This window comes from Globicephala melas, chromosome 13, assembly GCF_963455315.2.
Source record: "Globicephala melas chromosome 13, mGloMel1.2, whole genome shotgun sequence".
NCBI lineage: Eukaryota > Metazoa > Chordata > Mammalia > Artiodactyla > Delphinidae > Globicephala > Globicephala melas.
This window is the reverse complement of record NC_083326.1, coordinates 5,877,549-5,900,800: the sequence shown is the minus strand read 5'-3', so window position 1 is coordinate 5,900,800 and position 23,252 is coordinate 5,877,549. Positions and strand designations below refer to the sequence as shown.

The 23,252-nt window shown below is 39.7% G+C and overlaps 1 protein-coding gene across 3 annotated transcripts in view; it reads left to right on the top strand.

Annotated features, from left to right (window-relative positions):
- DYM (dymeclin) overlaps positions 1–23,252 on the top strand; it is a 379,359-nt gene that overhangs the window by 149,879 nt on the left and 206,228 nt on the right. For all 3 annotated transcript variants that reach the window (XM_030867896.2, XM_060310367.1, XM_060310368.1), the window contains exons 12-13: positions 8,988–9,101; positions 10,081–10,175. In XM_030867896.2, the coding sequence (XP_030723756.2) occupies positions 8,988–9,101; positions 10,081–10,175 (209 nt within the window). The remainder of the gene's footprint in view (positions 1–8,987; positions 9,102–10,080; positions 10,176–23,252) is intronic.

Here is a 23,252-nt window from a genome sequence, read left to right as displayed (position 1 = left end):
GTGACCGTATGTGCATGGGTTTATCTCTGGACTTTCTATCCTGTTACATTGATCTATATTTCTGTTTTTGTGCCAGTACCATACTGTCTTGATTACTGTAGCTTTGTAGTATAGTCTGAAGTCTGGGAGTCTGATTCCTCCAGCTCCATTTTTCTTTCGCAAGATTGCTTTGGCTATTCAGGGTCTTTTGTGTTTTCATACAAACTGAAATTTTTTGTTCTAGGTCTGTGAAAAATGCCAGTGGTAGTTTGATACGGATTGCATTGCATCTGTAGATTGCTTTGGGTAGTTTAGTCATTTTCACAATGTTGATTTTTCCAATCCAAGAACATGGTATTTCTCTCCATCTGTTTGTATCATCTTTAATTTCCTTCACCAGTGTTTTATAGTTTTCTGCAACCAGATCTTTTATATCCTTAGGTAGGTTTATTCCTAGGTATTTTATTCTTTTTGTTGCAATGGTAAATGAGAGTGTTTCCTTAATTTCTCTTTCAGATTTTTCATCAGTAGTGTATAGGAGTGCAAGCGATTTCATTGGCTAGCTCTAGTAGTTTTCTGGTAGCATCTTTAGGATTCTCTCTGTTTAGTATCATGCCATCTGCAAACAGTGACAGTTTTACTTCTTCCTTTCCAATTTGGATTCCTTTTGTTTCTTTATCTTCTCTGATTGCTGTGGCTAAAACATCCAAAACTATGCTGAATAATAGTGGTGAGAGTGGGCAACCTTGTTGTGTTCCTGATCTTAGTGGAAATGGTTTCAGTTTTTCACCTTTGAGAACAATGTTGGCTGTGGGTTTGTCATTTATGGCCTCTATTTTGTTGAGATAAGTTTCCTCTATGCCTACTTTCTGGAGTGTTTTTTTTATCAAAAATGGGTGTTGAATTTTGTCGAAAGCTTTTTCTGCATCTATTGAGATGATCATATGGTTTTTATCCTTCAGTTTGTTAATACGGTTTATCACACTGATTGATTTGCGTATACTGAAGAATCCTTGCATTCCTGGGATAAACCCCACTTGATCATGGTGTATGATCCTTTTAATGTGCTGTTGGATTCTGTTTGCTAGTATTTTGTTGAGGATTTTTGCATCTGTGTTCATCAGTGATATTGCCCTGTATTTTTCTTTTTTTGTGACATCTTTGTCTGCTTTCGGTATCAGAGTGATGGTGGCCTCGTAGAATGAGTTTGGGAGTGTTCCTCTCTCTGCTATATTTTGTAAGAGTTTGAGAAGGATAAGTGTTAGCTCTTCTCTAAATGTTTGGTAGAATTGGCCTGTGTACCCATCTGGTCCTGGGCTTTTGTTTGTTGGAAGATTTTTACTCACAGTTTCAATTTCAGTGCTTGTGATTGGTCTATTTATTTTTTCTGTTTCTTCCTGGTTCAATCTAGGAAGGTTGTGTTTTTCTAAGAATTTGTGCATTTCTTCCAGGTTTTCCATTTTATTGGCTTATAGTTGCTTCTAGTAATCTCTCATGATCCTTTGTATTTCTGCAGTGTCAGTCACTTCTCCTTTTTCATTTCTAATTCTATTGATTTGAGTCTTCTCCCTTTTTTTCTTGTTGAGCCTGGCTAATGTTTTATCAATTTTGTTTATCTTCTCAATGAACCAGCTTTTAGTTTTATTGATCTTTGCTATTGTTTCCTTCATTTCTTTCATTTATTTGTGATCTGATCTTTATGATTTCTTTCCTTCTGCTAACTTTGAGGGTTTTTTGTTCTTCTTTCTCTACTTGCTTTAGGTGTAAGGTTAGGTTGTTTACTTGAGATGTTTCTTGTTTCTTGAGGTAAGATTGTACTGCTATAAACTTCCCGCTTAGAACTGCTTTTGTTGCATCCCATAGGTTTTGGGTCGTATTTTCATTGTCGTCATTTTTAGGTATTTTTTGATTTTCTCTTTGATTTCTTCAGTGATCTCTTGGTTATTTAGTAGTATATTGTTTAGCCTCTATACATATCTTTTTTAAAGGAGGTGCTCATTGACTTAGTAATTCTGCTTCCTAACAAACTCTTGCCGAAGTGCTTGTGAAGTCACTGAGTACCACACACTGGGTAACGTATAACAGGGATTTTACAGATATTTTTGTTTTCAAAATCTGTGTAATTCCTGACTTTAGGTAATTAATGGCCAGATACTACAAGTATGGAGAGTAAGGACTCCCTGGTTTCTGAGTTTAATGTCGTGAGATTTTGGATAATGAGGGTAAGGATCTATATTGTAACATTGATTTTAATAGGGAAAAAACTGGAAATAACCTAAACTTCCATAATAGAAGAGTGGATAAAAAAATGTGACCTATTGGCACAAGACTGTACCGTGCTTGGATGGAATGAAGTAGAGGTGGTTTTCAACTATTTAACTGTCATGGCATCAAAATCATCCAGTAAAAATGGCTGTTGTCCATATATCCTTTGTCCTCTGCTGTACATTAATTGCCAAACCACGAGGAAGTCCTGGAGGAGTGTCTTGGGGCAGCAGCTATTTACTAACTAGTATAGAAGCAGTTCATTAAAAAAACAACTAGTACTATTAGACCTTGGCGTATGTGGTAAACATAATTCTTCTTATATATATCTATCAATATAGAGGAGTTGCAAAGACCTATTGAGTGAAAAAATTTGGATGCAAACGAATACTTAAATGTATCAGTTTACTAGTGCTGCCATAACAAACTGGGTGGCTTAAAACAACAGAAATTGCTTGTTACTGTTGTGGAGACTAGAAGTCCAAAAGCAAGGTGTCGGCAGGACCATGCTGTCTCTGCAGGATCTAGGGGAGTGATTCCTTGCCTCTTTCTAGCCTCTGGTCGTCATTCCTTGGCGTTCTTTGGCTTGCAGCTGCATCCAGCCTCTGCGTTGGTCTCACATGGCCTTTTCTCATGTACCTGTCTGTCTCTCCTCCTTCTCTTATAAGGACACCAGTCATATAGGATTTAGGGCCCACCCTAATCCAGTATAATGTCATCCTAACTTGATTGTGTCTACAAAGACCTTATTTCCAAATAAGGTCACATTCACAGGTTTTGGGTGACATGAATTTGGAGGCCACTATTCAACCTGATACATTATGATACTGTTTATGTAAAGTAGAAAATATACAAAGGAATGCTGGTTTTTGGTTGTGTGTGTGTGTGTGTGTGTTTGTGTGTGTACATATAAAGTATTTGAAATGGACGGGAAAGATATATACTGAACTCCAGATAGTGGTTGTCCCTCTTTGGGGGAATAAAATGAGATTTTCATCTTAAAATACAAAACGTTAACGTTAAATGTTAATAAAATGTTAATGTCATTTGTGGGAGTATGGAAGTTTATTATTCTTTGTGCTTTTCTATATATATTTAATTTTTTAAAGAGTTGGTATTATATAATATGTTACTATATAATATTGTAGCCTTTGTAACATATGGAAGAGATATATTCAATAAAAACAAATCCTATGGGGGGAAGAAGCTGAAAGAAGACCTAGAACCACAAACAATTCTCATATACTTTTTGAGAAGGAAGATATTTTCAGATCCTTGAGGAGTTTCCTTCTACATGTTTGAGTTATTTTGGCATAAAATGTTAAATGTATGTAATGTGTAATCAAGATGATAACAGTCTACAGCTATTAAACTGTATGGATGTTGAATGCAAGAGATGAGGAATTTTTTTTATAAGTACCAAATAAATAGGTCAAGAACTACAGCCAGGTTACCAAGAAAATTTTCTGTATGCTGCCTAGTATGCATTAATGTCCCCTGGGAAGCTGTGTGAGCTCTATAGCTAGTTATTTTTAATTTTTCTTAAACACTACCAGAATTTACAGATAATGACTTATTTTTCACAGGAAGAAAAGACAGACCTTTATGTAAATGCCAAATTGGTTTCTGATTTTCATAGTAACATCATAAGTTTACTATGTGGATACTCATTAAATATTTGTTGAATGTTAAATGAATAAGGCTACTTTTATTTAAAACACTTCTTCCATCCAGTTACATAGTAGACACGCACAAGTAAACACTAAGAACCAATGACCTTGGCTTCAAATAAGGTGGCTTATGATAATTTATTTCTAAACACAGGAGCCAAGAGAGAGGAGAAACCAAACTATGCTCAAATGTGTGTATGCTCAAGTGTGACCTTTTAAAAGACAGAGACTCCTCTCACTAGTCAAGTTGCCTAACGCGTGTCCTGGGTTAGTATTCCCTTGGAGACAGAACAGTGGTCTTAACCTTGTGGTCTTTACACTTAAAAGTAGTTTAGGACACGACATAATGTCTTTATGTGGATTATTGTTCTCGGCATTTACTGTATTGGAAATTAAAACGGACATATTTTTAAAATATTTGATTAGTTCATTTAGAAATAATTATTATGATAATAAACCCCATTACGTGTTAGCATCAGTAACATATTTTTATGAAAGTAACTATTTTCCACAAACAAAAGTTTAGCAAGAGAGTGGCATTGTTTTACATTTTTGCCTTAGATTCTCATGTCTCCCTCTGTATTAAATTTGTTGTGCTGTTAGACATGTTATGTAGCCTCTGGACAGCTGAACTATATACTCACGAGAGAATGAGAGTGGAAAGTAATGTCTTGGTATTATTGTGAAAATAGATTTGACCTTGAGAATGCTCCAGAAATGTCTCAGGACCACATTTTGAGAACTGCAGCCTCACAGAGTAAATCAGAGGGACTGAGCATTGCATCATTCCTTTATAAAGATTCAACTGGCAAATCTCATTGTTCTGAGTATTTTCAGCTACTATCATTTGTTTTACACATAGGCTGTCTCTTCTAGTTGATTAAGGTCGTTATTAGTCATGAATAAATGGAAATGCTTAAAGTGTTACATTTTCTACTTCACAAACAGTACTCAGCTACCATGTAGTGGGCCATCCTCTGAGTGGCCATCCTCTGAGTGGAGCCTCCAGCACAGGTCACTGTTGGGTTATTTGTAACCCAAATGGCGGACTCTAGGTGACATGGGTCTCTTGTCAAAGAGTTGAACTGCGTAAAAATCTGTTGTGGAGGCACTTGCGGGCACTTACATGAAGTTGAAGACAGTATTTCTTTACTTTTTAATGCTTATCTGCTTCCATGCCCCCTTTCTCATTTTTAATATTGTTTGGAATTTGCAGGGAGGCAGACTTAGCAGAGAAATATTTATTTTATCTTAGCAAAGAATTAAGGTCAACCATATTATTTAGATTTAATTATATTTTCCTCATTTCATAATTGTGGGTTTTTTGGGGGGCGGTTGTTGTTGTTTAGTAGTCCATATTTTCCTTCCTTGACTTTATCTGGCTCTTATGGTTTTGTTGTTGTCATTACAGTGGTGAGGAGGGGCAGCTAAGCACTTACCTGTGTGGTGGTTTGTTTTTTCCCCAGAAATAGTGCATGGGTGGTTCATGCTGAGTCTTTGCATACTTAAAAGTCTTCACTTTTCTGTATCCTTGTGTGGTAGCTTCTCTAGATATAGAATCCTAGAATGATAATCTATTCCTCAAACATTTGTAGACATTGTTCTGTTGTCCTTCAGATATATAGTGTTCAAGATGAGAAATCTTATGTTAGTCTACCTTTCTTTCTTTTGGTGATAACATGTTTCTTCTGTCTAGAAGCCAATAGATTTTGGCATGTTTCTTCTGGCTAGAAGCCAATGGATTTTCTCATATACTGTTGATTCAGAAATCTTATCAGAATAAATTTTGATTTTTTTCAATATTTTTGCTTAAAGTGTTTCAAGTTTCTCTTCCCCTCAAAGAAATTTTCTGTTACTAATTTTTCTTTTTTTAAAAAAAAAATTTAAATAAATTTATTTATTTATTATTTTTGGCTGTGTTGGGTCTTCGTTGCTGCACGCAGGCTTTCTCTAGTTGTGGCGAGTGGGGGTTACTCTTCGTTGCAGTGCACAGGCTTCTCATTGCGGTGGCTTCTCTTGTTGCGGAGCATGGGCTCTCGGTGCGTGGGCTTCAGTAGTTGTGGCTCACGGGCTCTAGAGTGCAGGCTCAGTAGTTGTGGCGCACGGGCCTAGGTGCTCTGTGGCATGTGGGATCTTCCCGGACCAGGGCTCGAACCAGTGTCCCCTGCATTGGCAGGCGGATTCTTAACCACTGCGCCACCAGGGAAGCCCTATTACTAATTTTTCTCTTTTGCTTCTACAGTCCTCCCTTGGTATCGGCGGGAGATTGGTTCCAAGACCTGCCCTGGATACCCAAACCCACAGATGATCAAGTCCCATAGTTGGCCCTCAGTATCTGAGGTTGCAACCTGTGGATATGGAGGGCTGACTATATACTTACTGAAAAAAATATCCACATATAAATGGACCCATGCAGTTCAAACCCATGTTGTTCAAGGGTCGATTTTAGTCTATTCCTCCTGGAACTCTTATTAGGTATATACTGGATCTCCACTTTTCTCTTATATTTTGTCTTTTTGCCTTATACTGCTGTTGTCTTAGGGAACTTCTCAGTTTTGTCTTTCACATCCCAAGTTCTGTTTTCCATAGCACCCATTCTGCTAATTTCTTTCTCTTTTTTTTTTAAATTCAATTTTATTTATTTGGCTGTGTTGGGTCTTCATTGCTGCATGCGGGCTTTCTCTAGTTGTGGCGAGTGGAGGTTACTCTTCGTTACGGTACACGGGCTTCTCATTGCAGTGGCTTCTCTTGTTGCGGAGCACGGGCTCTAGGCGCGTGTGCTTCAGTAGTTGCGGCACGCGGGCTTAGTTGCTCCACAGCTTGTGGGATCTTCCTGGACCAGGGCTCGAACCTGTGTCCCCTGCATTGGCAGGTGGATTCTTAACCACTGCGCCACCAGAGAAGTCCTCCTCTCTCTCTTTTAAGTCTCAGTCATCATATTTTTAATGTTCAGTAGCTTTTCTTCATTCTGTGATTCGCATTTTTCATAGTAGACTGTTCTTATTTTATGGATACAGTATTCTGTCAACTCTCACCGAAGATACTAATTAGAATTTCAAAAACTTTTCCCCAGCCTCTTAAATTATCTTTGTTTAATTGGGGGTATGTTTGTTCTGCTTGTTTAGTTTCACATTTATTCATTTTCTTATTATTTATTTAATAAGCTTTTAATTATGAACACATTAAATGTAAGCATAATTGGAAAAAACAGTATAATGAATCCCATGGATTCATCAATATTCTTCTGTTCTCATTTCATCTACCCACCCCACCCCCTCTGCTTTTTATATTTTGGCTAGAATATATTTTTTTAATCTTGTAAATCATATATATATAAAATTTCATTTGTAGATATTTAAGTATGTCACTTTGATAAACACAGGCATAAAAAAATAAACATAATACCATTATCACATCCAACAAAACCAACGATATTTTATTTATTTTTTAAAATATTTATTTTATTTATTTTTGGCTGCATTGTGTCTTCGTTGCTGTGCGGGCTTTCCCTAGTTTTGGTGAGCAGGGGCTACTCTTTGTTGCGGTGCCTGCAGCCTTCTCATTACGATGGCTTCTTTTGTTGCGGAGCACGGGCTCTAGGCGCATGGGCTTCAGTAGTTGTGGCACGTGGGCTCAGCATTTGCGGCTCGCGGGCTCTAGAGCACAGGCTCAGTAGTTGTGGCTCACGGGCTCTAGAGTACAGGCTCAGTAGTTGTGGCGCATGGGCTTAGTTGCTCCGCGGCATATGGGATCTTCCCAGACCAGGGATTGAACCTGTGTCCCCTGCATTGGCAAGCAGATTCTTAACCACTGCGCCACCAGGGAAGCCCAACGATATTTTTAAAATTCCTACTAATATTCAGTTTTCTCTCAATTATCTTTAAAATGTCTTCCTTGAGTTGGTTGGTTTGAATGAGTTTCCAAATCATTTAGGTCTTGACTGTTATCTGTAACAGTCTCTCCCTCTCCCACCTTATTACACCATTCACTTTTTGTAGAAACGGACTTATTTGTTTAGTAGAATTTCATACATTTGGCTTTGGATGATTATATCATTGTGTTATTTATCGTGTTTTTCTGTCCTCTGTATTTCATATATGCTGGCAATTAGAACAGAGGCTTGATTAGATTCAGCATATCTTTTTCACTGTTGGATTTCTCTACGTTTTTGGTGGCTTCTTGTCCATTCATAATTATAAATGAAAGTCTAGATTCACTTATTTTGAAAGGTGGTGAGACTCCTTTGGAAGGTATGAATGATGGAGGTCTCCTGTGCTCTACAGGGGGGCTTATCTTCTTAGTGGAGAGGGTGGGAATCAGCCAGAAGTCTTGTCCTTTTTCAGGCATGGATGGAAAGAATGTGGCACATTGGCTTCATGCGTCAAGGAGAAAAGAAGTAGGGTGACCTCAGTGGAAGAGAACGTTCGAGGAGTTCTGGTGCCAGATGAGCCTGTTGGTTTTTGTGCATTTTGCCTCCTTCATTGTGACAACCCAGCATTGGCTGCTGTGCTGCCCAGTTTTTCTCTCTCTGATGCCCATGTTACAAGTCTGTGGAACTGCACCAACTGAAGCTAGACAGTTTTTGCTTACCAAGGCCTGGAGGTGAGCACCGGAGCTGGAGCAGAGCATGGGCGCGTCTCTTCTTGAAGATCTTGGCTAATTTGCATTCTTGGCCTCTCCTCGACCCAAGGGTAGAGATTTTCTGTGGTTGTTACGATAGCTCCACTTTTTCAAGAGACTCCTCAGTTTTCTTATTTTTGCTTTCAAACTGGTGACCTCTGATGGTTTTTCTGTCACACTTGTTCTATGTGCCATACCTTTTTAAATATAGCTCCTTTTTGTCTACTAATGATAGCATCGTCTGTTTTTTTTCTTTTATATTTAAGAAGGAAGAAGAAGAAAATACATCAGCACAGTTTCACTATCTTGAACTGAAATTCTCACAGTTTACTTTTATATACTGTTTAACTCACCTTCAGAGCAAAGCCACAGCTTGTCAGAAATTGTAGACATGGATAATCCCTTTTTCCCTAAAGCAATCATATTTACTTAAACTTTTCTTCCCTATTACAGATGTTAAAAAATATTACTTGGTATTCAGAACGGGTTTTAACTGAAATTTCACTGGGGAGTCTCCTGATACTGGTTGTAATAAGAACTATTCAGTACAACATGACAAGGACAAGAGTAAGTATTCCATAGCTATTTTTCTACCTTTATACATACAGTACAATGAAGACTATAGTTTAAAGGAATCTCAATATTTAGAGTGCAAACGTTCTCATGGAATATGGTGGAAAAATATAGACCAACATATAGTCACTGTATTATGATCCTAAGGTAATGTTTAAAGTGTCTGCTTTTTAATATTTCATAGGTGGTATGATCAGAGCTATTTTACATGTAATAGAAAATAAGCAGTGGAGCACATTTAGTTAAAAGATGTTGTATGTCTTTGCTGGACTGATAAAACTGGTTTACCTTTTAAAAGTAGCAACAACAAACTGTAAGAAGATACAAGCACAAGAAAATATGAATTCAGATGGGAAAGAAATGGAGAAAAAGAGAATACTTTAAAGAGTAAAAGGAGAATTTCAACTAGATTGTATTTGCTATGCCTGGGAGCAAATTTCAGTTCCAGTCACTAGAGAAGCGATATACAGAATTCATAGCTTAGAGAAGTGGTCAAATTTACTGCACCGTTTTCAGTTACGCCCCTCTGGGAGGCTAACACAGGTTAGCCTTTCCACAGTCTTTTATCTGAAACTCTTGGAGCCACGTATGTTTTAGCACAGAGAATTTTTTGATTTTAGAAAGATAATTACAGTTTGTGTGCTACACTGTATGTAACCATGAGGTTCTGGAGCCACGCGCTGTAACTAAACATTAATATTTCTGCAGCAAAATAGTTCAGTATTCTCCAGGGTGGGCTTAATGAAGACCATAAATAGCATCATTATCTTTTGTGCCAGATGTTGGTTCCAAACTAGCAGTGAAAAAACTTTGGATTTTCAGTGCTTTATGGATTTTGGAATTAGAGAAAACAGATTGTGGATCTGCACTTTCTAAAATCAGTGACAATTGAGTTTACATTTGCTTCTAGTTAACCTTGCTTAAAATGTCGAGAAGACTCGATGTATGTTTTAAACTTGCTGTTTTCTGACAGGACAAGTACCTTCACACAAATTGTTTGGCAGCTTTAGCAAATATGTCGGCACAGTTTCGTTCTCTCCATCAATATGCTGCCCAGAGGATCATCAGGTAAATATGAGCTTTGAAAGACATGCTGATTCTTGCCTTTTAGCTGGCCTATTGAAAAGGATACTATGGTGGTCGCTTTTAAAATGCTATCTGCAAGGAATATCACATTTTCCTACTTACTTTTTATCACCTTCTTGTCTGGCTGAAAATGCCTTGTTCTGCTTTGTTTTCTAACCCAAGGTTTTCTATCAAAGTTAATTGTATTTGCTTTCAACCCTTTTATAAAATCTAGTTTTAAAATTTGTGTGTTAGCCTTTTACAGCAGAGCAGGTCTATGTCTTAGTAATGCAAACTAAATCTTAATTCACATATTTGCTGAGCATTTTATAGAGCGTCACTCTACCCTTTCCAAAAGCAGTTATCTGTTTTAGAGAATTCTTTCTGTGGCAGTTAACCATTGTATTAGTTTCCCAATGCTGCTGTAACAAATTACCACAAATTAATGGCTTAAAGCAACACAAATCTATTATACAATTCTGTAGGTTAGAAGTTCAGCCAGGGTCTTACCAGGCTAGAATCAAGATGTCAGTAGGGCTGCATTCCCTTCTGGAGGCTCTAGAGGAGAGTCTCTTTCCTTGCCTTTTCCAGCTGCTAGAAGCTGCCCGCATTCCTTGGCTCATGGCCCCTTCCTTTCCTTTCAAAGCCAGCAACAGTAGGTTGTTGAGTTCTCCTCACATCTTATCACTCTGACTTCCTGTTCTACCGTGAGGATCCTTGTGAATGCCTTGGCCCTACCTGAATAATCCAGGATGATCTACCCATTTCAAGGTCCGACAGCTGAATCCCAACCATGCAGAGTCCCGCTTGCCATGTAAGGTAACATATTCATAGGTTCGTGGAAGTTAGGATGTGGATATTTTGGGGGAGCCATTATTCTGGCTGTCAGAACATCACCAGAAACTCCCGTCCCTTACCTGTTCTTTGCCAAAGGCACAATCTTTAAGGTTAGGAAGCTAATTAATGAATGAATGACTGTCATTTGCAGGATTTAACGAGTATGGTTACTTTTTGGTCTTCAGGTAGGATGCTCAGTATTGCCCTAGCAGCTCTCAAGTAGAACATTTTTTATGTAGTCAGTGACATTAGATTCTTTCTTTTAATTCTTGCTTTTGGGGCAATGCAGCTCTGATAATTAGTTGTTGTGTTCCAGTCATTGGTGGTTATCACAACCCCATATCACTTTTTAAACTCTGATCTCACTTTCCGCCCTTTGGTTAGAGACATTTATTGACCTGGGCTCATTTTTAACAATCAGTTAGAATTAACTTATGTTCTTAGTCTGTTTATTTATCCTCAGAATTTAGCACAGGATATTTTCCTTTGACTCACTGCTTACTTTAATCATACATTATTTTGGATTTGCTTGTTTATTTGTTTGTACTTGAGAAATTGTCCAGTTGACTGACTTTGGACTAACGCGGACTTCGTGATTGAAAGTAAGCATGGTGTCTCCTCATACCTCAGATTCTTCCAGGTGTTCTGAAGAGCCTTTAGTTTCTAAAAATTGACCTTTGTCACCATGCTTTATTTCAGCATGACAGATGTAATGATATCTGTGCTGCTTCGTGGTCTATTTTTCTTTGTGTGTATGTGGAGTTTTATAACACTTTTAGGAAGATTTCATTATAAAATTTTCCTCAACTGATATATAAACATTTGGACTGTTCAATATGAAAATGCCAGATGAACTGGTTCAGAATTTAAGTTCTGATAAAATGATTCAAGTAAGATTAAATAAAAATTTTCTAGGTGTCAGAGTTGGAAAAAAATGCAAATAAAGCATTGTGCCCAATTTTCTGTGATGACTGAAGTAGAAAACCAATAGTATTTGGAGAAATAAGAAATGTAATTTAGATTTGTGATTTGAGACTACTTAGATCAAGTTTATCATCATTAAGGAATAATGCTTTACTTCAATTTTATTGGAGCTTTATTTAGCATTTAGTGAGGAACTGTGTTATGCAATACAGGGAATATCAAAATTAGTTATAAAATTTCCTACCCTTAAATAGCTTGTAATTCAATAGCCGAGATAAGGCAAAGACCAACATATGTCATATCTAGCAGAATGTAGTAAATATTATAATGAAAGAAAAATTCCTGTGGTGAGGGCGAGTGGGTGGTTCAGAGAATGGTGAGGTCACATCTCATTGAGAAATCAGTCAAGGTGAGTAGAGAGGGACGGCTCTAGAGACTGGCCTGATAGGGGAAAGCATCAACCAAACAAACCAAAACAAAACAAGAGGGGGTGTGGTGAGAGAGCATGGTTTATATTTAGAAAATAACCAGTCCATTCAGTTGGCATGCTGTGGACCAGTACAGGGATTATCAGCTTTTCTTTTTTTTTGCGGTACGCAGGCCTCTCACTGTTGCGGCCTCTCCCAAAGCGGAGCACAGGCTCCGGACACGCAGGCTCAGCGGCCATGTCTCACAGGCCCAGCCGCTCTGCGGCATGTGGGATCTTCCCGGACTGGGGCACGAACCCGTGTCCCCTGCGTCGGCAGGTGGACTCTCAACCACTGCACCACCAGGAAAGCCCCCAGTACAGGGATTATAAGAGAGAACCTTGAAAGAACCAGCTGGGGCCTCCTTGTGGAGGGGCTTAGCTATTAGATCCACAGTTTAGGATAATGGAAAGAATAGAAAGAAAAGAAGGTGTCACCTTTTCTACCGACAAAAAAGAAAATGTCAGTCAATGAGTTGTAAATGGATTTGAAAAGAAATACTTTAATGTAAATGCCTAGAGTTATCAGCTTCAGCAGATGATATTGGTCTGTTGTTTGTCACACTGAGGGCCATGCAGTTCTCAAAGTCCCCCAGTAGTGCCAGTGCTTCTGGTCCAAGCGCCACAGCCGAGTAGCCAGTGTGGATCAGAGCATCGCATCATGCGGCAGGGAGCTTGTTAGAAATGCAGAGTGTTGGCCTGGTTTTCAGATCTGCTGAATCAGAATCTTCCATTTTAACAAGATCTCTGAAAGATTTGTACATGCATTAAAGTTGGGAAAGTACTTTGAGTTTGGGCAGGGAAATCAAGATTAATAAACACTTAGAAAACACTCGTGTTGAATTGGAAGTGGGGGCCAGCGTTTTTGTGTCTTGAGGAAACTCATTTTCTACTAAATGTTTGTGTTTAGGGTATAAAATTGTAAAGTATAATAAGGAATGCATAACCAAAAACTGTTTAGATACACAGAAGATTTATTATAGCAGCACAACTCAAGATTCACCAGATGCTCTAGTAACTCCTTCAAATGAGAAGTAATTAGTTTTCATATACACGGTTTCTAAATCCTTTTTTAGGAAGAGACTACACAATTCTGTAGCTGTCATTTGCAGAACTTAGAGGAGCCAATATTTCATGTGATCTTCAACAAAATGCAAAACAGAGTAACATGTTTCATTGCTGTGAAAGTAGGATGTGAATAAAGCTTTAAAAAGTCTTCTTAGTTGGGGCTTCCCTGGTGGTGCAGTGGTTGAGAGTCCTCCTGCTGATACAGGGGACACGGGTTCGTGCCCCGCTCCGGGAAGATCCCACCCGTGAGCCATGGCCGCTGAGCCTGCGCGTCCGGAGCCTGTGCTCCACAACGGGAGAGACCACAACAGTGAGAGGCCAGCGTTACGTAAAAAAAAAAAAAGTCTTCTTAGTTGGACATAAATGTATGGAATGATTTCATATGGTGTCTAAGCTGTTGTTTCATATTAAATGACACTGCGTCTTCCACAAACTCTTGGTATTCTAGAAAAATCACAGACATACATGATATAGGTTTTGCTCACCTATGAAATTTTTTGAATATGCTGTAAGCATGGATATTTGATATGATCATTATTTGGGATTATAGGGCTATTAATTCAGTTAAAACATTTATGTGGAGTAGATTATATGAAAGGGATTGTTGTGAGTTACAAATATATCATCACTTACTTCCTGCCCTTAAGACTTCCCCTATTGCCTGTCTTACCCTCCCCCCCCCACACCCCCCTCACTGGCTCCTTCCTCTGGCTCCCCCTTCACCTTTGGCTTAACAGGTACTTATACTTTTCTCCAGTATTTCATCCTAGATTGTTCTTCTCATCTTTGCTCATTTTCCTTGCGAGTTCAAATCTATGCCTGTGACTTCACCTACTCTACAAGAGCACAGACTCTGAGTTTGGGATCCCAGCTTCAAAACTGACTAGCTATGGAATTTTGGAGAAGTTACTTAACTTCTCTGTACAGCAGTTTCCCCATCTATACAATGGGGTGGCAGTAGTTGCTATCTCAATGAATAGGATGAAGATTAAGCGAATTAATATTTGAAAAGGGCCTGGCACATAACGTTAACGATATAAGTGTTGACCCCTTGAAACCTAACTGCTAACCTCCCTACCTGGATATCCCACACTTACCTCAAACTTTTATTACGTTTAAAACAGAACTCGTTTTTATTTTTATTTATTTTTAATATTTATTTATTTTCTTTTTATTATTATTTTTTTGGCTGCATAGGGTCTTAGTTGTGGCACATAGGATCTTTGTTGAGGCATGGGGGATCTTTCATTGCTGCACTCGGGCTTCTCTCTAGTTGTGGCATGTGGGTTTTCTCTCTAGTTGTGGCACATGGGCTCCAGGGCATGTGGACTCTGTAGTTTGTGGCACGTGGGCTCTAGTTGATGCGTGCGAGCTCAGTAGTTGGAGCATGCAGGCTTTGTTGCCCCATGGCATGTGGGATCTTAGTTCCCCGACCAGGGATCGAACTCCCGTCCCCTGCATTGGAAGGCGGATTCTTTACCGCTGGACCACCAGGGAAGTCCCCGGAACTTGTTTTTATTTGTTTATTTAAAAATACATTTATTTATTTATGGCTGCCCTGGGTCTTTGTTGCTGCCTACGGGCTTTCTCTAGTTGAGGTGAGCGGGGGCTACTCTTCGTTACAGTACACAGGCTTCTCATTGTGGTGGCTTCTCTTGTTGCAGAGCTCGGGCTCTCGGTGCATGGGCTTCAGTAGTTGTGGCTCACGGGCTCTAGAGTGCAGTCTCAGTAGTTGTGGTGCACGGGCTTGGTTGCTCTGCAGCATGTGGGATCTTCCCGGACCAGGGCTCGAACCCGTGTCCCCTGCATTGGCAGGAGGACTCTTAACCACTGCGCCACCAGGGAAGTCCCCGGAACTCATTATTAAACGTGCTCTTCCTGTTAAATTCCCTATCCTAGGTAATGACTCTCACTACAGCTATCTAAATTGCCAAGTAAGAAACTTACAAGTAATTCTGTGCCATTTTTTTCCTTCCCCTCAAATGCTTTATCTGACTGGGCCCTGGTGTTCTAACTCTACCATTGTAACTTGCATTCATACCGTTTCTGTCTCCACTACTGCTGTGTTAGTTCACGTGTTCATCATTTTCACCCAAAACTATGTCTTTAGTCAGCCCAGTCCTTTTGCCTCCCTCCCTGCCCCTCTACAGTCGACCCCTGCACTGCTCCATTCATTGGAGAAGCAAATCTGATCCGTTTTGTATTGCTTCCTAGGCTTAAAATCATTAGATGCCTTCCTGTTGCCAGCAGGTTAAAATTCAACCTCCTTAAAGCTGTGGCTCTCAAACATGGGTGGTTTTGCCCCCAGGGGACAGGAGTCAAGGTGGTTTATTTGTGTTTTTTTTTATTTGGGGTTTTTTTTTTTTTGCTGTTTTGTTTTGTTTTTGTTTTTTCTGTTGGCGCAGCTGGGGAGGAGGTTGCTACTGACATCTAGTGGGTAGAGGCCAGAGGTATTGCTAAATATCCTGTAGTACACAGGACAGCAAAGAATTATCCAGTCCCAAGTGTCATCGTGCTGGGGCTGAGGAGCCTTGTCTTAGAGTGGGCCTTGTCTGCCCAGCTGGCTCTACTCAGCTCCTCCGTGGCGAGCCAGGAGTCACACAGCCAGTTTCTGGCCCAGGGGCTAGTTTCTGGGGTAGGAGCAGAGAGGAGACGGCAGGGAAAGGAAGAATATCACATGTTAGAAATATGGTTTCTCTCAGAGAAGGTGTCAGGGAGAGAGAACTTCAGAGTCTTGCCCTGGCCAGTGTAGTTGCTTGTGACACACTGGCCTTGCCTGAAGTTTTAAGTCTCGTTGCTCAAGCAGAGTAGTAATTACTGGAGATAAAAGATGTGTCTTAGATTTCTTTGCATCACTTTACAAGAGTAGCTGTTAGTAGGTACACAAGAGAATTTTAATAAATACCTAGCCACTGATTCCTAGAAGATGGGCGGGCATCTGGGATTTAAGCTTAGTTGTGGCACCCATCATTCTGAGACTTAACCTAAATTGATTCATCCCATTTTGCAGATACATGCTGCTGCTTGAAACTAGTGAAGTTGATGACAGTGCACATAACGGAAAGCTTTATAGTCTTTCAAACTTCCTGAGAATAAAATAATAAAAAACATAGATTAGATTTTAATTAAAGCTATTTAATTACAGTGCTGGTTTTGTTTTTTTTGTTGTTGTTTTTTTGCTGCGGTACGCGGGCCTCTCACTGTTGTGGCCTCTCCCATTGCGGAGCACAGGCTCCGGATGCGCAGGCCCAGCGACCACGGCCCACGGGCCCAGCCGCTCCACGACATGTGGGATCCTCCCAGACCCGGGCACGAACCCGCGTCCCGTGCATCGGCAGGCGGACTCTCAACCACTGCGCCACGAGGGCAGCCCTTGTTTTTTGTTTTTTTTGGTAAAATCTAATCATGTAATTTAAGAACTTTTGAATACTTCAATTCATAATTTATGCTTACATGTTTTCTGACTGTTAATAGCCACTAGTAGTGAATATATACTCTTCAGATTTTAACCAAGTTCACTGCTGTCCATCTTGTCTTTGTCTAGCCCCAGGCTGGCAGTTTATGTAAGGCGCCTTGTTCTGCTCTACACATGAAATGGTACATATTGTGGTCACCCAGCCTTTTTCTGAAGACTGCAAAAACACAGTTTGCCTTATTTAACTCTTGGTGGTTAATTCCTCTAATTTGGACAAATATAGATGTTTCAGAATGTCCCATGGAATCAAAGAAAGTTGGACAATTTGCTTTTAATTAATACCTCCTAGTATTAGCTTACCACATCAGGCTTCCTCACTTTTGTCCCCACTGAATGAAGTCTTCTGGAGTTGATTTTTTTCTAAACCAAATAATACGTTGAACCGAAAAATACAAGAGAATGTTAAGAAGCAAAATGGCCTGTTTGTTGTTGGGATACATTTATATTATACAATGTAAAATATTCAGATATAATAACATGTCTGGTTATTTCTCTTGTTTGAGAAATAACCAGTATTTGAGAAATATTGGTTATTTCTTGGTTTTGATATTTTAGGAATACTGTCTTATTTTAAAAATAAGGTCCATTTAATGATAAATTCGTACCTATCACCTTTAGTGTTTCATCACTTCTCTCTCTTTTGTTACATTTAAGACTGGTAAAAGTCTGGAGGCTTATATAATTTAAGGTGTTGGTGTTGCACAGCTGACAAGTGGCTATGCAGACACTTGGCTGACAGGTTTGTCCAGATTAAAAGCCCGTGCCTATTCCACTTCATTGTCATGGAAAGACTGGCAGGACTTTTTTTTTTTTTTTTTGCGGTACGTGGGCCTCTCACTGTTGTGGCCTCTCCCGTTGCGGAGCACAGGCTCCGGACGCACAGGCTCAGCGGCCATGGCTCACGGGCCCAGCCGCTCCACGGCATGTGGGATCTTCCCGGACCGGGGCACAAACCCGTGTCCCCTGCATCGGTAGGTGGACTCTCAACGACTGCGCCACCAGGGAAGCCCTGGCAGGACATTATTAATGAGAGTAATTCACCTGCCATGGGACCATCAATCCAAGCTCTCTGGGGTTTTCTGAAACAGATGGTTCTCTGCAATCTAGGGTAGCTAAACCCTTGTTGATTATTCAGTTTGATAGTTTCTGGCCTTACATTTAGGTCTTTAATCCATTTTAAGGTTATTTTTGTGTATGCTGTTAGGGCGTGTTCTAATTTCATTCTTTTACATGTAGCTGTCCAGTTTTCCCAGCACCACTTATTGAAGAGGCTGTCTTTTCTCCATTGTATATTCTTGCCTCCTTTATCAAGGATAAGGTGACCATATGTGCATGGGTTTATCTCTGGGCTTTCTATCCTGTTCCATTGATCTATATTTCTGTTTTTGTGCCAGTACCATACTGTCTTGATTACTGTAGCTTTGTAGTATAGTCTGAAGTCTGGGAGCCTGATTCCTCCAGCTCTGTTTTTCTTTCTCAAGATTGCTTTGGCTATTCAGGGTCTTTTGTGTTTCCATACAAATTGTGAAATTTTTTGTTCTAGTTCTGTGAAAAATTCCAGTGGTAGTTTGATACGGATTGCATTGAATCTGTAGATTGCTTTGGGTAGTAGAGTCATTTTCACAATGTTGATTTTTCCAATCCAAGAACATGGTATATCTCTCCATCTGTTTGTATCATCTTTAATTTCTTTCATCAGTGTCTTATAATTTTCTGCATACAGGTCTTTTGTCTCCTTAGGTAGGTTATTCCAAGGTATTTTATTCTTTTTGTTGCAATGGTAAGTGGGAGTGTTTTCTTGATTTCACTTTCAGATTTTTCATCATTAGTGTATAGGAATGCCAGAGATTTCTGTGCATTAATTATGTATCCTGCTACTTTACCAAGTTCATTGATTAGCTCTAGTAGTTTTCTGGTAGCATCTTTAGCATTCTCTATGTATAGTATCACGTCATCTGCAAACAGTGACAGCTTTACTTCTTCTTTTCCGATTTGGATTCCTTTTCTGATTTCTGTGGCTAAAACTTCCAAAACTAGGTTGAATAATAGGGGTGAGAGTGGGCAACCTTGTCTTGTTCCTGATCTTAGTGGACATGGTTTCAGTTTTTCACCATTGAGGATGATGTTTGCTGTGCATTTGTCATATATGGCCTTTATTATGTTAAGGTAAGTTCCTTCTCTGCCTACTTTCTGGAGGGTTTTTATCATAAATCGTTGTTGAATTTTGTCGAAAGCTTTCTCTGCATCTATTGAGAGGATCATATGAATTTTCTCCTTCAGTTTGTTAGTATGGTGTATCACATTGATTGATTTGCGTATACTGAAGAATCTTTGCATTCCTGGGATAAACCCCACTTGATCATAGTGTATGATCCTTTTAATGTGCTGTTGGATTCTGTTTGCTAGTATTTTGTTGAGGATTTTTGCATCTATATTCATCAGTGATATTGGTCTGTAGTTTTCTTTTTTTGTGACATCTTTGTCTGGTTTTGGTATCAGGGTGATGGTGGCCTCGTAGAATGAGTTTGGGAGTGTTCCTCTCTCTGCTATATTTTGTAAGAGTTTGAGAAGGATAAGTGTTAGCTCTTCTCTAACTGTTTGATAGAATTCGCCTGTGAAGCCATCTGGTCTGGGCTTTTCTTTGTTGGAAGATTTTTTTTTTTTTTTGCGGTATGTGGGGCTCTCACTGTTGTGGCCTCTCCCATTGCAGAGCACTGGCTCCGGATGCACAGACTCAGCAGCCATGGCTCACGGGCCCAGCCGCGCTGTGGCATGTGGGATCTTCCCGGACTGGAGCACGAACCCGTGTCCCCTGCATCGGCAGGCAGACTCTCAACCACTGCGCCACCAGGGAAGCCTCTGTTGGAAGATTTTTAATCGCAGTTTCAATATCAGTGCTTGTGATTGGTCTGTTCATATTGTAGCACTAGGAATTTGTTTCTGTAGGGAAGGAGTTATGTGATATTAAGAGTTATGGACTTCCCTGGTGGCGCAGTGGTTGAGAGTCTGCCTGCCTATGCAGGGGACACGAGTTCGTGACCCGGTCTGGGAAGGTCCCACATGCCACAGAGCGACTGGGCCCGTGAGCCATGGCCGCTGAGCCTGCGCGTCCGGAGCCTGTTCTCCACAACGGGAGAGGCCACAACAGTGAGAGGCCCGTGTACTACAAAAAAAAAAAGAGTTATAACAAGTAGCTCAGTTTTGTTTCTAAAATCTTGTTAAGTTGTTTAACTTCTGTTTTCCATCTCTAAGATGATATATGATACCTACTTCATTGTAGTGTTGTGAGAGTTAATAATGGCTTATAACGTCTTTTGTAGCTGTATTAAAGCATTTTGAAGTAATTTTAATATAAAAGTAAATCTAGATAACATCCTTACAAAAACTTTCCTGCTCTCTAGAAATTGGGCAAGGAATTGGGCAAAGAATCAGAGTATTCCTAGATTCCGATTCCTAGCCCAAAGGATCATCGAATTGCCTGTATTTCCCAAATATTTCCCTCAATGAAGACCTCATTGAATATAAATAGGGAGTTTTTGTTTTGTTTTTTAGATGGGGAGTTTTTAATGATAGTGTTTTATTTTGGATTGGTTGGAGGTCTGAGCAATGATTTTGCAGTTTAAGTATTTCTTTTATTATTTTGTTTGTTTGTTTTGATTTTTTGTGGTACGCGGGCCTCTCACCGCTGTGGCCTCTCCTGTTGCGGAGCATAGGCTCCAGACGTGCAGGCCCAGCGGCCATGGCTCACGAGCCCAGTTGCTCCGCGGCATGTGGGATCCTCCCGGACCAGGGCACGAACCCGCGTCCCCTGCATCGGCAGGCGGACTCTCAACCACTGTGCCACCAGGGAAGCCGTAACTATTTCTTTTAAACTTATGTGATTTATTTTTTAAAAGACAGAGTTAACTTTTTCTTGCCCAGTGCCTGGGCCATAAAGTAGTTCCAGTTTCTCCATTGCTTTTGGTCTTTGCTGATCCTTGTTTGCTCTTAACAAAGCAGTAGCCAAGAAAGGAAGGAGGAATGTTTTGCCTTAAAAATCCGGCTTCCTAAAAAAAAAAAAAATCTGGCTTCCTACACTTCCTACAGCCAGTGATACTTTGAAGGTAGCTACATTTTTCAGGAAACCTGTGACATGGTTTGCTTTTCAGCTTAGCCCTTTATTTAGAAGTTATATTGAGAGCACTTAGATAGCTCCCAGTTGAAAATTCGTAAGTGTTCAATAGAAAATTTCTAACTGTTCAGAGATTATTATTATACAACAAAGGGTCTTTGTAGACTTGATCGGACATGTGAAATGTTAATAATTTGAAGTTTAGTTTCAGTTTAGACTGCTGGCACATTCAAAATGTCAAGTTTTAAAGAAGCATCTTATACATTTATCTGAATTTTGATTTCTTGTAAGTAAAGACCTTTGTGGACAAAATTGTCACATGGGAAAGTAAACATTAAAATAATTGGCATAGAGCTTTATAAAGTGTTACATTCATATTATAGAGGTAATGGGAGGGTTCATACCTTGTCCTCTTAGCCATGAATTATTAAGTCTCCATTTCTGTCTACTACTGTGAAGAATCTGAGACTTTTACTGTACTCTCAAGCTAACAGATAAGCCTGCCGCAGTTTTGAGGATCCTCTTAGAGACTCAAGGTTGCTGGGTCAGAGACAAAGGACAGTTTCTTGCTCACAGTAGTGTGAGGCAGAGTATCATCATTTTCTTGTGTGGTTCCCCATGCCCACCGGGCAGTGTGACCAGGGTCAGGTGACGTCTGAACATGCAGTGGCTTGCATTACTGGAGAGAACCTTGAGCTTAGGAAACCCCATCTTTTATAATAGGCTTCAAGCAAACCTGCCCAAACTTTGCTTTGGATGGAGATACCTTTCATATATTTGATAGCAGCAAACTGCCCTCTGCTGTAGAGGGAGTCACTGTCTCTACTATCCACATCTGTTCGCTCTACAAAATTCATGAAAAGAGAATCCAGAGTACAAGGCTGCTAATGCCTCTGCTTTCAAGATGTACAGAAACACCAGAGACCCATGGGGAACTCTCCCTATAGTCTTAGTACCTAGTTATGCCTTTCTGTTGCCAATTGGAAAAACCTGTCACCAAGTCATTAAGGTAGCTAGTTGATACTGTTCTAGCTAATGCATGGGATTTATGTATCTTAGAAGGAGTAGTAAAGGACTGACTGGCCTCACTAACCTCTGCTTTGTCCACGTGTCATAATGAGCCTCCTGCTCAGGTGTCAATGTCATTAATGCAATCCTTAAAGCCTTGTTTCTGAGTGGCTTTGACATAACCCAAATATTTTTGTATTAAACACAAATCATAAAATTTTAGGTTTGGAAGGGCCTTTAAAGAACATCTAAGAGAAGTTTGCACATTTTACATATGGAAATATTGACACCTAGATTTATTATGTGACTTGTCTAAGTGAACACTATTGCAGAAGCAGATGTAGAAATCAAGCCTCCCAGCTCCTTGCCTAATATTCTTCCCAGAACAAAAGAGAAAAAAGGTGTGTGTTCACGCACACATATTCTCTCTCTCTCTCTCCCTTTTTCTTTTACGTAGTTGTGATACCTGATACGTTTAAAATGCTAAGCCAGGTAAGAGAAATAAAATGACTTAATAAAGCATTTTCTTTCTTGATGAATTGCACATGCTTCACGGACTTTGTAAAAAGCACCTTTTCCAAGACAAAAAAACAAGGATTGTGCTAACAGGAGAAATGAGAGTAAACAGAAGGATAAAGAGATTTTAAATGACTCACGTGTCCCATATAAACACATGCAGAATCGGATGTACCTGAGAGGGGACCCACAGGGAAGGGAGAATGCTTGTTTAGGAGAGGTAGGAGGATAGTTGGGAAAAGGTAGCTGCCGCAAAGGTAGGTAAATACTCCCTATCAACAATACTGATGAGTATTCTGAGCACTTAACATTTGTTTATTCATTTAATGGGCCTCGATTTCCTCATTTACAAAATGGGAATATCCTCTTAGGACTGCCGTGAGGAATAAATGGGTTATTATACGTAAAGCACTTAGAATAGAGTCTTTTCAATAGCTATCACCTAGGAATTATCAGAGGAAAAAAAATCTTGCTTGTTAGAGGACAGACAGCACCATGTCTTGCTTGTGGTGGCTCAGTAGGTATTGGAACAAATGATGAAATTCTGACACTCTAACTGGATTAAAAGAAAAATAGTTAAAATCTACAGCTCTAGGTGAAGAGGAAACAACATGCCATATAGACCGCCTTTGTTATTTTTGGTTTTTTGTATGGCTGGTATCTGCCATATGCTAC